Here is a 16899-nt window from a genome sequence, read left to right on the forward strand (position 1 = left end):
TGTAATCGAGCTTCAAAAATAGCAGGAAATGTTTGCTATTTCAGCAAACAATGACTGCTGTCCCTTTTTCAGCAGACTTTCTGGTGTTTTAGCAGACTTTTCTGCTGTCCCTACTAACAAATTTCTTTGGGTGTAGCACTCAATGATAAGAGAGAACAATCGGGCTGGTCAGGTTAGGTATAGCCTAACATAATCATTGACCTAATTGACTTAATGTTTCTAGTTTGATTAAAAAGATAATTGTATCATTTAATTTAGTTTAATTGAAAGCTTTTTCAGATTCAATTAACTTTTTAATTGGAAATATTTTTGTTATATTAATTTCTGTGTAGAAAGAAATTATTTCCGAACAAAATTTTCAATTATATTTTTAATTGGAAATATTTATTTATTTGATTAAAATGTTAATTGAGATAATTAATATCTAATAGATCATATTTTTAGAAAATTTTCAATCATTTTATTAATTGACTTTATTATTTTTTTTTAATTCGATTAAGAAGTTAATTGTGTCAGTAATTATATTGAATTGAAAATATTTTGATATTTTTAAGTGCGTAAAAAGACAAACCAAATAGGATTAGTAAAATCCAAACCGAAACGAAGGAAAATGATAAATTACACAATAATCGTTTACTTTCTGTTCGGATACTGCGACGAAATTTCCAGGTCTCTTAGAGGTCGTCATAAGCGAATTCTAAATTCTCAATTTAAATAACATACCCTATTTCTTCCCACCAAGGAAACACATTATGAGTATATATATTTGTTTAAAATGGCTTACATATTTGTAATTATTTATTATAAGCTTTGCTTTATTTATATTTGTGTGTGTGTATGTATATATGATGTGTAATCTTTTAATAATCGTATTAATATTTTTAATTAAAAGTTATGCTAAATTACAATAACACACAGAAATTATATATTTAAAATATTTTATTTAAACATAGGTGTACAACAAAATATTTATTACTTTATTATATACCACTAACATAGTCATATATATTTGTATTTTTTTTTTTAACATACGTCTCTTGTAAATATGTTTTATAGCACACAGCACAAATTGCGCACTTTAAATTATTCTAAAAGCTACGCTACATACTACATTTGGACTACCGCTAGATTTACTTAATTGGCGATTAATTATTACTTAATAGTAATTCTTAAGTCTAAATAGATAAATACATATTTTTTGTGAGATAACCGATACAATGCGGACATGTGTCTTTGTATCTTCTTTCACAACTTACACATTCTAAATATCAAATTTACACTTATTACATTTATTTATATGAGGAGAAATTGCATTATTTCCACAAATGGACAGATGAAAATTAAAGTAGATTTTATGAAATAATTAAAAAAAAAAAAATTCTCTCACATTTTTTTATAGAGCGAAATATGTGTGTATGTGTGGGTAATTTTATGTTTATAAAAAAACATAGGAACATAGGATATTTACATAAAACGTTTAATTATCAAAAAAATGAAGGTACTAAACAAAGGAAGACGAAAAGACTAAAAAAGTATAAAAAAAAAACAATAAAAAAATAAAAAACACGTTATTTTCAATACCTCACAATATATTTTTTTGGCAAAATTAGCATAATGAAATCGTGAGAGGAGCTTTCTGTATTCGTATCAAACGAAGATTTTGTTCTCAAGAAAAAAAAATAATAAATTCCAGTGCCTCGAATTAACACATCAACATAAAAGACGTTTTCTTGATTTCAGGAAATCTATAAACATATTCAAAATAAATATTAGCCTATATTTTAGGATTTTTAACTTCAATCCAAAGATTCAAAATTTCTTCAATCACAGAAATGATAGTATCAATTAAAAAATTAATTGACCGAATTAAAATATTAATTGATACTATTAATTTTTGTGATTGATTTTTCGTTTCAATTAAAAAATTTGTTGAATCAATTAATATTTTAATTGAATATTTTTTAAAACTCACTTGAGACTTTAATTTGAACAATTTTCGTGAATTTTTTTTTTCTGTGTACGTTAAGAAAAAAATTCTTGACCTTCTGTTATATGGCTTTAAAGCAAGGATACAAGAATTATTTTTTTATGTTCGCATTAAATATTCACCACAATCTGGAAACAAATTAACGAAACCAATAGCTCAACATCTAAATGGACGACAAACGCAACCGCAATCAGTGGCGCCAACTATTTTCGCCTTAAAAATATTTTTCGTCAAAATCGTCCAAAAAAAATCGTTAACCATAAAACAACTGAAAACTAAGATTTAGTAACAAAATATTCCAACAAAAACATTAGAAAAGACTTTAAATTCATTTTATATGAATATTTTCCTTTAAATCTCTAGTTTCCAGTGTTTTTAAACGTAGATTAAATTTTAAGATATAACTAGAAACAATATTTTTGATTGTGACTACATTTTTAAGTACTGGATGCTCCGATTCATTTCCCAGCAAAAAATAATTGCAAATTTGGAAAAATTAAAATTATAGTGTCCATACATCGAAAAAAAGTGAACTGTTTTATAGGAAGAATGAACTACCTCGCACGAACATTTTACTCCACATTTTGAGATTTCCACAAAGCGTTGTTAAAACCAGGAAATTTCAATGCCCTGTTGTTATTTTTAACTGCAGTTCACGAAATTACATCGTCTCATAGAAGACAAAACTAACTAAAGGTAAAGAAGAAAATCATTAGCGCCAACCATTTTAACCATACAGTAGTTCATTCTTACTATTTTTGGGAATCGTACGAAAATCTTCTTTTGCTTTAGTTCATATTGAACTTATGTGTACGGTCATTGAACTTTATACTCACGTTTAGTTTTTTTGAGACATACTTAAAAAAAGTAAGATTTCATTAAGCTGTGGAAAATTTCGATAAAAATAATAAAATTTAACTACAAGCAAATAATTTTTTTCCAATAAAAATAAGTTAAATTTAGCGTTAGTTTAACTACGGAAATTTTTTTCTGTGTACTGTAGGCACTACTTTTCCTCACAACGTTTTCAGTGCAGAATACAGCGCATCATTCTACACATATAAGACGAACAACGTACATAAATATGTAAATAATGGTGATGCTTAAATTAGCGCAACTAAGTTGCGCTAATTTGTCTCTCGTTTACAAGGTTGCACTCCTGCAAAGAAGTGTTGTTTGTGTATTTTAACACAACATTTCCGATCTATTTTCGAAGAAAATCATCTTCAGTGATGAGGCACATTTTCACCTCAGTGGATTCGTCAATAAACAGAATTGCCGCATTTGGGCGAATGAGAATCCAAGAGTGATAGTCGAAAAACCAATGCACCCACAAAGAGTCTGTTTGGTGCGGTTTATGGGCTGGCGGCATCATCGGGGCCGTATTTTTTCCAAAATGACGCCGGTCAGGCAGTTATTGTGAATGGTGTTCGCTATCGTGAGATGATAACGAACTTTTTATGACTCGAATTGGAAGATATGGATGTGGACGATATGTGGTTTCAGCAGGACGAAACAATGGCTCTTTTGCGCAACAAATTCAATGTTCGTGTTATCTCACGTAATGGCGATGTCAATTGGCCGCCAAGATCATGTGATTACACACCGTTGGACTTTTTTCTTTGGGGTTATTTGAAAGAAAAGGTGTACGTCGATAAGCCAGCAACAATCCAAGAGCTAAAGGATGAGATAATTCGGCACATTAACGGCATAGAACTTCCATTATGCCTCAGCGTCATCGAAAATTTGGACCATCGGATGAAGGTGTGCCACCGAGGTTGCGGCGCCCATTTGGCCGATATTTTGTTCCATACATAATTGAGTAATACCAATATATCATAATAAAATAAAATTACAATAATTTCCTAAATAGTTTGTGTTTTATTCAAAATCAACATCGGACCTGATTGAGTTTTCTGTGGCTGTTTTTGCACGAAAAATAAAATTAGGCTTTTGTAGAACAGCCATATATCGACTACCGAAGACATTGACATGTGAGATTTGTGATTCGGGATAAATATTTACAAATCCCAGCGTCCGTTTAATTAAAAAATATTTTAACTAAAATGTAAATTACTACCTCCATATATTAAAAGGGTGGCTTGTTCACAAATGTTATTGCCTAATCAAAAAATACGAGTTGTTTTTAATGTTTGAAGCTATTTAATGTGTACACAAAAAAAACATTTTTTTGTTTTCAATCACGAAATTAATAGATCCAATTAATGTCTTCAATCACCAAACTCAATTAAAACATTAATTGTTACAAATAAAAAATTTATTGATATAATTAATTTTTGTAATTGATTTTCGTTTCAATTAACCTTTAACTGGTGAGGTGATTTTTTTTCTGCGTACTTTGGGACGTGGGTGTCAAATTTACACCCTCTTTTTTAAAAATATTTTTTCTTTGTATCATTATTATATTTGTTGGTTAGAACACATTGTATTTGTCGAACATAAATCAATATTTCGAAATATTATATGTACTCTCAAAAATTAACATGCACTTTATTTCACACATCTTATTTATAATACATGTAAACATGTGTCCGAGGTTGTAAATTTTACCACCACGTGGACAGTTAAAAGTTAAAAAAAAAATGTTGAACCAAATAAATTTTTAATTGAATTGAATCCAATAAAATTTTAATTGGAAATTTTTGATGATATTTTTTTCTGTGTACTATTTGAATATTTTGGGATTATCGCAGCTGTAATTCTACAGATGGACCGTGAATTTTTAATTTTATTCGGATCAGCAGAAATTTTCAGCAAACTACTGACTTTTCAGCAGTATGTCTGCTATTTCAAAACAACAAATTGTTTGTTTTTTAACTAAATAAACAGCAGTATTTTTTTCTGAAAACACCAGACAGCGTTTGCTATTAACAGCAGTCTTTTTTCTATGAGTGTATATATTTTTATTTCCATCTTTTAATAGAATGTTTTTAGAAAAAATTTAATGCTTTATAGTTCAATACTATTTTCTTAATAAATACAAAAGCTTTTGGAGATCTCGAAATGCAAACTCTATTTTTTGTTGTTCTATTTTTACATTATTATCCCCATAAGTTCATGCTAAATCAAAAAATATTTGGAGCCTTCACAACCAGGCTAGTAAAAAAAAACTTCCAAGTTGGAGAATATATTGGGTGTTAATAACAGCAAAAATCGACTGCCAGCAGATGATTGTTTGCTATACACTTACCAACATTTTTGCTGTAACAACACGTAATTCGAAATTGTATAATAGCAGAGTTGCTGTAAAAAGTTCCGTAGGTTACTGAAAATAGCTGATATTTCAAACTGGATGAAACGTGCACATTTCATATTTTTCGCATTAGATTTTAACTAATCTCCTCATAGGAAGGAGGAGGAAGGATTGTTATGGCAAATTTTGTTCTTCCACACAAAAAAAAAAACTGATTCAATCACTAAATTAATTGAACCAATTATTTTTTTAATTGAAATATCTTCAATTAAGAATTAATTAAAAAATTAATCACAGAATCAATTAAAGAATTAATTGGTCCAATTAATTTTTGTTTCAATGAAAAAATTTGTTAAATCAATTAAATGTTTAATTGAATATTTTTAAAGTTCAAGAAAGTCTTTGATTGAAAAAATTTTCGTGAATTTTTTTCTGTGTGTGTGTTTTTTTTTCTTCTTTCAGAATATAGAACGCAAATAGAGCCAAAATTATTTCACAAATCATTAAAATAGAAAAAAAGAGCACCCCAAAACTATCTTTGGCTTATAGTTTTGTCTTAATAAAATTGAAATTTTACGTAAAGATTTGGCAGCCCGAAAAAATTTTCAGAAGGTCAAAGTGATCAAATTATATTTTCCATATTATCTGACAAACATCTAACAACATTTTAATTTTAATCAATTTTAAAAGAGTTCACAAAACCCAGACTTTTTAACTACACTATTTTTTATATTATCCCGTCTACTAATGTTCGGCCTTCGGTTGGTTAGTAATGGTGTTTCCTTATTATATCTTCTTAAAAACGCTCCAATCAATAATTAAAGAAAAATAAGAATACAAAAAAAATTTAAATATGAAATTGAATAAAATCATGACTTAATATCGCACCAAAAGACAAATAAAAATAAAACATAAGAAAAAAAAACAATTATAACAATCTAAAAAAATCGTGTTCAACCAATTCTAAACCTTTCGATAGAGATTGTTTTTATGCACTAAATTTTAGGATTTAGATTTTTTGTTTTTGCCAAAAATTATAGATATCAACTGGATTTTGTAATTTATGCCCAAATATCAATAATTAGTGGAATATTTAGTAATAACTATACAAACGTATTTAATGTTAGGATTCTATGGATTAGGGATTACAGTTTGGATTTGTTTTTTGTTTTTAGTTTCTTTTAGTTTGTTTTGTTTTTGTTTTTGATCGTATTAGTTTGTGGTATCTACGAATTATTTATATAGGTTATATATACTTATCTTGGATACGTCATATTTTTGTGATTGTATTCAATTTGCAATATTGGAGAATAAAACAATTTAGCTACGCTTTTTGGTAACATTTTTCTTAACACCATCCACCTTTTTATTGCCCTTAGCTATGGCTAAGAGTGTTACCAATTTCTTGTGAGAATCCCCCACAATCCAGCCATGTTTTTGATATTGTTCACCACCAACATCAAAGTTGTCGGTATTGGTATTAGCATTGACATTGTTGCCTTTGTTGTTATCGATACGGCCAAATTCCTCGTCGCTCGACGATGACCAATAATACAACTTTTCTGTTGCAGGTCGCTTTCTTCGTGTCGGTGATTGATTTGATTGGCCTTTACGTTTGTTCTTTGCTGCTGGTTGTGATTTTTGGGATTTGGCGGATTCCGTAGGTGTTGAGGTGTTTGCGGTTGTTCGCTTCTTATTCGATTGTGAGGAGTGCATTGACGATTTTGTTCCTTTCAAATTTTCTGTAGAAATTATCGTGGAGGCAGATATGCTAGCTGGTTTGGTTTGTTTTGCCTTAGTTGCATTTTTCTTGTTGGCCTGTTTTTTCTTTAGGTCAGATATTGAGAAATCCTCCTCATTATCTTCAGCAGAATCATTATTGTTATCCTCGGCAATAAGTTTATCTGTCTTTCCTTTTCTTGTTTTCGGCTTCGCTTCTTTTTTAGTCTTGGTCGCTCCTAGTTTTCCTTTTGTCTTCGTACTGGATGTATCACATTTTGTTTTCGAATTGTCTATAGATGCACTTTTGGGGTCAGTTTTTTCAGGTAAGACATTGAGAGTTCCTCTTTGAGTTGCTTGGGTACTCATCGGCAGATCGTCCTTCCTAACGCTTGATTTTGCTTTCGTATATTTGTTTACCGTTGTTTCCACACTAGCTTTTCCCTTTCCTACTACTCGCTCTACTGTCACATTTGATTTTCTAGTATTTCTACGTTTCGAGTCTTTAGTGCTGGATGTAACGTCTATTATATCTTTTTCTTTGCCTATTTCGCTAGTATTGGAAGATATATTTACACTGTTCTTGCGTTTTTTGCGCTTTTCCTTTTGTTCTTTTTCTTCTATTAACGCAATAATATCTTTGGTTGAGAGGAATTCCTCGTATTCATCTGAGCTCCACATTTCAATCAATTTTTTGGGACGATTTGTTGCACAGCGACGTTTAGATTTCCGTTGTCCTTCGTCTATTAATTTTTTTATTTCGTCTGGACTCATACCTAGTTCCGTTTGTAACTTGGAGATATCTTTAGGAGTTTTCGATGATATTTTTCCCTTCGCCCGTGATTCACGGACTTTACTTTTGCTCCTCGGGTTACTCAATGGGGTTGCTTTTGTTGAGCTAACTATCGCTGGTGGCGATGCGGCGGGTAATATGGACTTGGCCGTTTCTCTTTGAGCTGGTTTATACGTTTGGCGACTACTTCCTGCTACTATTGTTGTCTTTTCGTTTATATTCTTATTTCCAAGTCTTTCTTTTACACTTCCCTCTACGCCAGAATTACCTCGTAACTCATCAAAGAGTTGATTCAAGTCTGCCTTTGGTACCGGTGGCTGATCCTTTTGAATTCCTATACTCTTTACCTTTACTGCTGGTGTAACATTATTTTTGACTGATGCTTTTGTACTAACGTTTTTGAATATTCTGCCCATGATTAATGATTTATTCTCAAATGTTTTTGCAGTGGCACGGCTCGACTCTGAACTTGATTCGGAAGAATTGTTCTTCGGATGTTTTTCATTGCTTTCGCGAACACTTATTTCCTCGTCGCAACTTAAGGATCCGAAATCATAATCATCTCTATCTGAAAAGCTACCGGTGGATACACTGTTATTATCTTCTGTCAGCAAATTAACTGCTGGGGTTTTAGGTTTTTGGAAGGTTATGGTTTCTTTTTCCTCCAGTCCGATATTCTTGAATGGTCTATCCGGTATTATAATCTTATTACAACTTGGAGTCTTCTGGTGTTCCTCCACAGCTGCCTTAATAATAGAGGAATGCATTATGGTTTTAGATGATGTCGAACTACGTGTTTCATTATTTTTCGTTCTTTCATTCCTTGATGGCAATTGGATATTGGATTCCTTTTGATTGTCGACAGCAATCAATGAGTGATAATCTGCCCTCACTGCTCCTTTCATGCGCACCGGAACATCCATAGCCACTGTGTCCACTTTGGATGCGCAGGGTGCAGTCTGTACTAATGGCCTTGAGGGTACATTGCTGTTCTGAATCGGCGAAAAACCGTGCGAATTCGGCTTATCTTCATTGCCCAAAGCTATTTCAGCCAACTCCGTTAATTTACATATGGTTCGAGATTTGGATTCTTGTTGTTGCAGCAAATCTATGTTTACATTCTCATAACCTTTCATGGCTGCTTTAGTTTTAAATCGAGATGTTGTATTAGTTACAGCAGAAAGATGGGAAATTGCAGAATAAGTTGGTGATCTCGCATTCCTAAAAAAAAGAGATTATTACAAAAAATTTGAAATTATTAAGCAATCATATGCAATTAATTCAATTGTCCTCACATTAGCGGTCCTGCTAAAATCCAAATTTCAATCCTATTATTTGTATAATTGACTTTATTCTTTTTTATTATTTTTCCCACTCGTGGTTAGAAAATATCGTAAATCTCTCGAAATTGAAGTGAATCATGCGGGAGCCTTCTTCTAATTCACACAGAATAATTTTTGTTTGATCGAAAAGGGCAATAGACAGCCTCAAATCTCTCAAGGGCATTCTTATATTATTATTCCCCTAATATGGGTGCTTAGCCAAAAATTGATAATCGCACTGATCAATTGTTCGTGACTTGCAAACAATTGTTCAGATTGCTTCAGTGTCACCCAGTTCTGATATCTGTCGGTTTTACGAAACTTAAGGAAAATAGGATTTGGAGCCTACTTTTTAACAACAACTGTTATTTTTATAAAAGTTTTCATTCTATTGAATTTTTTGCAGACAATTTGAAATTATAACTGCCAATATTTCTATAACTAATTTATCAAAGCAGCGCTTCGACCGCAACGCTGGTGATACCAAAACGCTGCGGCCATTGTGCGACATCTATACGGTTGACATTTGTTTTCTTTGCAAAAGAGAACTTTTCGTCCTCTTGTATTTTCTCTTCTCTGGTCGATCTCTCTGGCACTCGTGCCAAAATAATCTACCAACATTTGAAGAAAATTTTACCAAAAATCTATCTTATTTTGAAATTGCTGATCAAATTTTTGTTTTTTTTTTTATAAAATTTTTGCAAAATTTTATTTATTTTTGCAGTTTTTTTATAGAACCTCCCGAAAAAAGGTGATAATCGGCTTTGCCTAAACGAATTTACAGGAATATCACTTTTCCTTAGCCAAAGTCAAATCATCGATTTGAGAGCAGTTGACTTATTTTGAGCGTGCTTCCTCAATCTTCATTTGTTTTGGGCGACATCTATACGGTTGACATTTGCTTTATTTGCAAAAGAGAACTTTTCGTCCTCTTGTATTTTCTCTTCTCTGGTCGAGCTCTAATCAAGGTTGGCACTCGTGCCAAAATAATCTACCAACATTTGAAGAAAATTTTACCAAAAATCTATCTTATTTTGAAATTGCTGAACAAATTTTTGTTTTTTTTATAAAATTTTTGCAAAATTTTATTTATTTTTGCAGTTTTTTTATAGAACCTCCCGAAAAAAGGTGATAATCGACTTTGCCTAAACGAATTTTCAGGAATATCACTTTTCCTTAGCCAAAGTCAAATCATCGATTTGAGAGCAGTTGACTTATTTTGAGCGTGCTTCCTCAATCTTCATTTGTTTTGACTGTTTTCTAAAATTTTGTCAATATTTTATTTCTATATAAAATTTTGTCAACATTGTATTTCTATAGAAAAATTCGCCAAATTTGTATTTCTATAGAAATTTTAGTCAAAATTATATTTCTATACAATATTTTACCCAGAAATACTATCGAAAATTTTGCCAAAATTTTATTTCTATTGAAGAATTTTCCAAAATTATATTTATATAAAAAAATTTTCCAAAATTTTATTTCTATAGAAATTTTTGCTAAAATTTGTTTCTACAGAAATTTTTGTCAAAATATTATTTCTATAGATAAATTTGTCAAAATTTTATTTCTATAGAAAATTTTGCCAAAATTTTATTTCTATAGAAAATTTAAAATTTTCGCCGCACGTAGTTGTATATCAATATATATTTGTCAAATTGGGGACATATCAAAGCTATATCAAAGCCTGAACCGATAACGTCTATCTACAATGTGTACCTCACTGCATACAAATACCCTATGTTCGCCAGATATGAGCACAATTTTGGCTTTGTGAAGAAAATAAGAATTTAATATTTTTTTTTTTTGGGAGCAACCGTGGTGCAATGGTTAGCATGCCCGCCTTGCATACACAAGGTCGTGGGTTCGATTCCTGCTACGACCGAACACCAAAAAGTTTTTCAGCGGTGGATTATCCCACCTCAGTAATGCTGGTGACATTTATGAGGCTTTCAAAGCTTCTCTAAGTGGTTTCACTGGAATGTGGAACGCCGTTCGGACTCGGCTACAAAAAGGAGGTCCCTTGTCATTGAGCTTAACATGGAATCGGGCAGCACTCAGTGAGAGAAGTTCACCACTGTGGTATCACAATGGACTGAATAGTCTAAGTGAGCCTGATACATCGGGCTGCTATGGAATTATGAAATAACTATATCTAAATTAACTTAACGGTTATTTATCTCCATTTCTTAGAAATTTACAGTTCAGGTGTGTTGCCCGTTATAAGTACTACAGAAATTTTATTTTTGATACTTTCATGTGGTACACGCGACCGCTTGAAAAATAAAGAAAAACTGTTCACATATCCTATATAGTATTGGACGCTAAAAAATATATAAATTTGACAAATGCCCATATTCAAACTTTTTTAATTAAAATTTGAGAATTTCACTTACCTATTGTCTTGTATCGGTCTGTTATAGCAATTAGGTGTATAGGTCGATTGATCCAGGGATGGTTGTTGATTTTGAGGAATTGTTACGTTGCCAATTGGAGTCATACCAACGCCACTTCTTATGGTATTGTCCATATTTACATGTGTGACTCCGGATCGTAACGAATTATTTTGAACTGGCGATGGCTTATCTTGTGCTCTAAATGAATAATTGTCGTAGTTGGTATTGATGTTATTGCACTCTTCCACTACTTCGGGTACAATGGCATTATTAATGCGTGGAGTTTCGGCACTTTTTAAAATATTACAACACTCAAAGAATAATCGTTCATCTGGATTAAGATTAAGGCGGGAATTGCCATTGAACGGTGCATTGACGACATTAACGTTGTTACCATCGCCGTAATCATTATCTGGAATATCTTTGGTTATTTGTGGAGTATGAACAGCTTTTGGAGTTTCAACAACTTCTGAAGTGGATGGAATGTCCTTTTTACCTTCAACTGGTGCTTCATGGCTTATGAAAGGTTTAAAGGGCGTTGGATTAGGCGTTAAGTGTGTTTGATTCATTGATAATGCTTGATTCGATGTAGTAGGCATTGGATTGAAAACAATAAGTTCATCGGTTTGCATATGCATGGGTGGTTCGGATATTGTTGCTCGTCTCGTTGATCTTCTGGCATATGGGCCTAATGTACCAGGCGTATTATTTTGATTCAAATTGACTGAACTATTGATGAGAGACTTCGATAGTAAATATTCTTGTTCGGAAACCTTCGACACATGAGCAAGTGTCATATTGTGCTTCGTCAAGGAATTTGCGCTGTAAAATACTTTTTTGCATAAAATGCACTCGATTTTTTCAGAGGAAAGATCACGACTTGAAGCTCTCTTTTTAGGTTTACGTGTAAGCAAAATGCTACGTCTTCGTCGTCTTCTACGCCCACGTCCACGTCCCAGATCTTGCGAGTAACTTGTGTACACACTCATTTCATCATCCAAATCCATATCCATAACTTCAGTATTAGTATTCTCATCGCATACAGAACCGAAATTGGAACGGTCGTCATTAAAATTAGGAGCACTTCGCACACTCATTGATGTTGGCGGTCTAGAGAATTTACTATTGGAATCGTCCATGCCCATGTCATTGGCCATTTCGAATCCATCATCTTTGAATGCGAATTCTTCATTTTCTGTTGACATAATTTTGGCATTGACATTTTTTGCAATTTCCGTTAGATAGTTATCTTCGTCAAGATCTCCAATTTCCTCGGGACTCTTTGAAGGTTTTTGTGAAGGTGTGGCGGTTTTATTTTCAGCATATTTTTCACAATTATTTTCTCCTTCCTTATGAATATTCTTATTCAGACGGGGATCTCGACTAGATATTACAGTTTTATTTGACTCAGTTGTAACGACTGCTGGAGCGATAGACTTGCCCGTTTGTGCATTATCGATATTTGCGCTTGCCTCTAGCGTCATTGAGAGAATGCTAGGCCTGAGAATTACGCTGCTTTTTGTATTCGACGATAATTGTGATTTCGAATTGGTTTGGGTTTTGGAAACATCATTCCCTGATACGTTTTTGAAGACATTGACATTTTTCGCTTCATACTCCGAGAGCTGCCGTTCAATATCTATTGAAAATGATTCTAGTGATGACTTTAACTTACTAATGTTTTCATTATCGAGCGTTTTTCCTCTGCGACGACATTGCCTCCGTTTATTGTTTTTCTTGCCATCACTGACTTCTAAGTTTTCAGCAACAGCTTTATCTGTTTCTTCATTCTTGCTAGGAGGCAGTTTGTTTTCCGCTGATGTGGAGGCATTAGTCGGTTTTGATATTTGGGAATTAGTTTGCGATTTACTAGAGCGTTTGCCGCTATTTTCGTTGTTATCGGTGGTGACCGGTGCAGCTGTAGCCGGAGAATTATTAGTAGTTGAAGAAGATGTCACGTTTCTTTTTGTACTGGACATAAGGAGCATTCCAGTTAAAAGAAGATCTTCGCTTTTCTCATATGCCAAATTTTCCAATTTCTTTAAATTGTCTCGTCGAGCCTTATCAAGTTTAAAACTCTCCAAAAGCTGGTCAGCTACTATGGCAGCTAATTCGTTTTTCCGGCGGCGTCTTTGTTTCTTCTTTGTGTCCATCACCACCATCGATGTTGATGCGGATGTTGTAGTTGCAGACATAACAGATGTTTGATGATCCGATTGCGCAGAGCTATGGAAGCCTGAGGATGTATTGTTGTTATTACTCATTTGCTCCAAGTCCAAAATACTATTGGTAGCTGGAGGGGGATTTGTAACTTGTGCGTCTGATTCCACTAAAACACCCATATCCGGAACTTTAGTACATTCATTTCGTTCTACTACCGAGGTAATAGTTTGGGGTGCTACATCATCCACTTCAACCAAAGTTCCCTGGACTATGTTCTTAGGGGTTGTTATTTTGTCACTTATAATATTTGTAACCAATTCTATGTTATTGTCTATTTCCTGTGGCTCAGTTTGTTTCACTATCGGAATATCATTTATAGAATTTGATGCAACTTTGTTTACATTCTGCGAAAGCATGCTACAATCATTTAAGTTACTGTTTTCTTTCAATGCAGGCGGACAATCTAAGTGATGACCACCACTTGCATCATCCGGAACCGCTTGTGTAACAACATTGGCAATAATGGGCTGTGTTTTAACAACTTCCTCTTTGAATTGATTACCAGAATTTGTCGTTGTGGAATTCAGTTTACACAATGCTGCCGGGCGGCAATCTAATGTTTTGGAACGCACATTACGCCTGGCTGCCGAGAGATATTTAAATTCACCAACAGATTCCTTACTAACCATCATATCGTCCGTTGTCTTCGGTAAGCTTGTTGGCAAAGTTGAGATCAGTTCTTGGGTTGACTTTTCTGCTTCTTCGCTGTCTATGCTAGCCTTGACCGCATTTATAACTGAATTGATAGCATCATCAATGTGGTTAATCACTTCCTCGTCCATACGCGTATTTTTCCCTTTTAAGGAGCCTTCTTTTTTGTGCGCTAATATGGGGGGTTCTTTGGTCACATTAGGTTTTATCGCAGTTTGAGATGTATTGGCTTGATTTTCAATGGGAATAGCAGGTATAATAGTGGCTGCAGTCGTTGTAATTATACAGGGTTTATTTCGTTTTTTTGCGATGGGTTTTGGTATCGGTACGTTACCGGAAATAATTGGCGGGACTGGTACAGGTGGAGGCGGTGGCGTTGGTTCCGAAACTGTAGGCGTATTTTGTCCTACAACGGGATTTCTTACTTGCGGTATTCTCAACAAATCCAAGTTTGAATAGAACGGCTTGTTTAGCAAAGCTTCTGGCGTTAACGGTGGCACTGGCATAGGTAAATGTGAAGAACCATCCATGGTTGGTATTGTAGTTATAGAATTGGGTTGTTGTCCAGAAAGCAAAATCGATGACATATCAATAGTCTTTGGTAAAACAGTTGCAACAGACGATGGCGAATTCTTTTCTTGACGGGGTTTCTTGGAAAGATCAAGTGGTTCCATTTCATCAAACATAAGAAAATTTCGCGCTTCAAACCCACAAATTGTTTGACGACGCGCTGGAATGCCGCAGCCTTTATTGCGATTCGAGAATGAAAGGTCTTGGCTTTGTTTTTGCAAGTTTTTCGATGAGCTCGATAAGTTTAGGGGTTCCGTTACAGTAGGTATACTAAAACTTGCTAAAGGCAGTGCTACGGGAGAAGGCCCTGGCAAATGCGCCGGTGGTAAAGTTGTTATCAGAGGTATTGCCGCGCTCGGTGGTAATAGGCTTAATGCGCTAGGGCCAGCAGTGATGGCGTGAACACCTGCTGGCGGTTGTACAATATTTTCCGCATGTATTGAAGGTGGAGGTGGTATTGGCATAGGTAGTGGTAGTGGCAATGATGGAATAGTAGCAATTTGTGGTGCGCACAAATTTTCCATTGGCATATATAATGGGACTTTGGAGATATGTTGCTGACTATTTAAAGGCAAAATAGGAGGCAATGGTGGCCCTACGGCAGAAGATGGAAATGTTTTGACAAGTTTTCCATCCACCGGAATGAATGCAATATCCGTGGCCTTTGTACTTTGTGTCTGCGGCAAAGTCTTCATTTGTTCGTTGCCATTTTTAGGAAGTACAGTTTGATGAAGGTTTTCCTTGGGAATCGCCGAAACTTCAATGGTATTTGAGGTCGATGGGGGAATATTGCACTCTACGGATCGAATAGGGCTTACTGCTTCATTCATAGCATTATTTTTAACAATACGTCTTGAAATTGCTTTTCGTTTAGGTGTTTTCTTCAGCGCTGTTGCTTTATCTGCCGAATGACACTCTAATTTATCGGAAATCATAGGTGAAGGTAGCAATTTATCTTGAAATACTTGTGATGGCGGAGATGACTGTAATACGTGAGGCATTGCCGGAGGTATTGCTGCGGGCAACACGGGTAGTATGGCTGGTGTTATTGTAGTGGCAGTTGGAAAAGGAAGTACTTCAGGAGGTATCGATGGTTTGGGAAGTGTTCTTTGTGTTATATTAGAAGGTACCGAACGATTAAAATCTGACTTTACCCCAACAACTTTTGGAGTGGAAACATTTTGTTCGGTTTTTAGTTTTTGTTCTAGTTTTCCCGTTAGCATAGCAATACAATCACTTATTCTCTTACTTCGCTTAACGTTCTTGCTATTTAATGCATTCCGGTCTGAATCAACTGGTAATACGGCAGGGTTTGTCGTATTGATGTCTTTCTTGCCTCCAATTTCTAACTGATCGTTGTCTGCGATAGGCGGAATAATTTGCACTTCACTTTGACTTGTATCTAAAAAGGGTCCAGAAGAAGATGCCACGGTTGTTGGCAAGACAACACTGTTGGTCCCAGCCTCCGTAGATACTTTATTGTTATCATTATCTCCGTGTAGCGATTTATTCAAATTCTCCATATTGCTTGATGTCTCAATCGTTGTACATTGATTGTCCTGACCCACAGTATCAGATCCTTCCGATGATGGTTTTATTGACTCAACTTTGATATTAACCCTTACTTCGTTCAAATGTTCTTCCTTCTCGACTGGGCTGCTGGGAGGTTTCTCTATGCCTTTAGATTTTCCATTTTTACCCGATAAAATTTTAACTGGTTTCTTTTGAGTATTTTTGCGTTTGCTTGATGTAGGAATGGACAATGCTGTGGCCGATCGAGTTGTCATCTGTTTTGATTTTTGTAGCTGTGACTTTGTTTTAGATAATATCTTAGCGGCTTGAGACATTTGTCGAACTCTAGTCTTTCTAAGGCTATTGTAAATTTTATGTTTGGCCAAAAGTTTAGGTTTCAAATTTTTCTTTGTTTTATTTACAGCAGGAAATATTTTTTTGCAGACTCGTTTTGGGGGTAGATTCTCCAACATTTTTTTAATGGACTCGGCTAAAAGATTTAGATAAAAGAA

General features: G+C 34.1%; 1 protein-coding gene across 1 annotated transcript in view; it reads right to left on the reverse strand.

Moving 5' to 3' along the window:
• Nucleotides 1-761: 761 nt before the first annotated feature.
• The window catches only part of LOC142227944 (uncharacterized), a 29654-nt gene continuing 13516 nt past the window's right edge, over nt 762-16899 (reverse strand). The window contains exons 3-4 of the mRNA XM_075298185.1: nt 11432-16877; nt 762-8934 (exon numbers count right to left, since the gene is read on the reverse strand). Coding sequence (XP_075154300.1) covers nt 6522-8934; nt 11432-16877 — 7859 coding nt within the window. The 3' untranslated portion in view covers nt 762-6521. The remainder of the gene's footprint in view (nt 8935-11431; nt 16878-16899) is intronic.

The sequence above is a fragment of the Haematobia irritans genome, chromosome 3 (genome assembly GCF_050003625.1).
Source record: "Haematobia irritans isolate KBUSLIRL chromosome 3, ASM5000362v1, whole genome shotgun sequence".
Lineage (NCBI taxonomy): Eukaryota > Metazoa > Arthropoda > Insecta > Diptera > Muscidae > Haematobia > Haematobia irritans.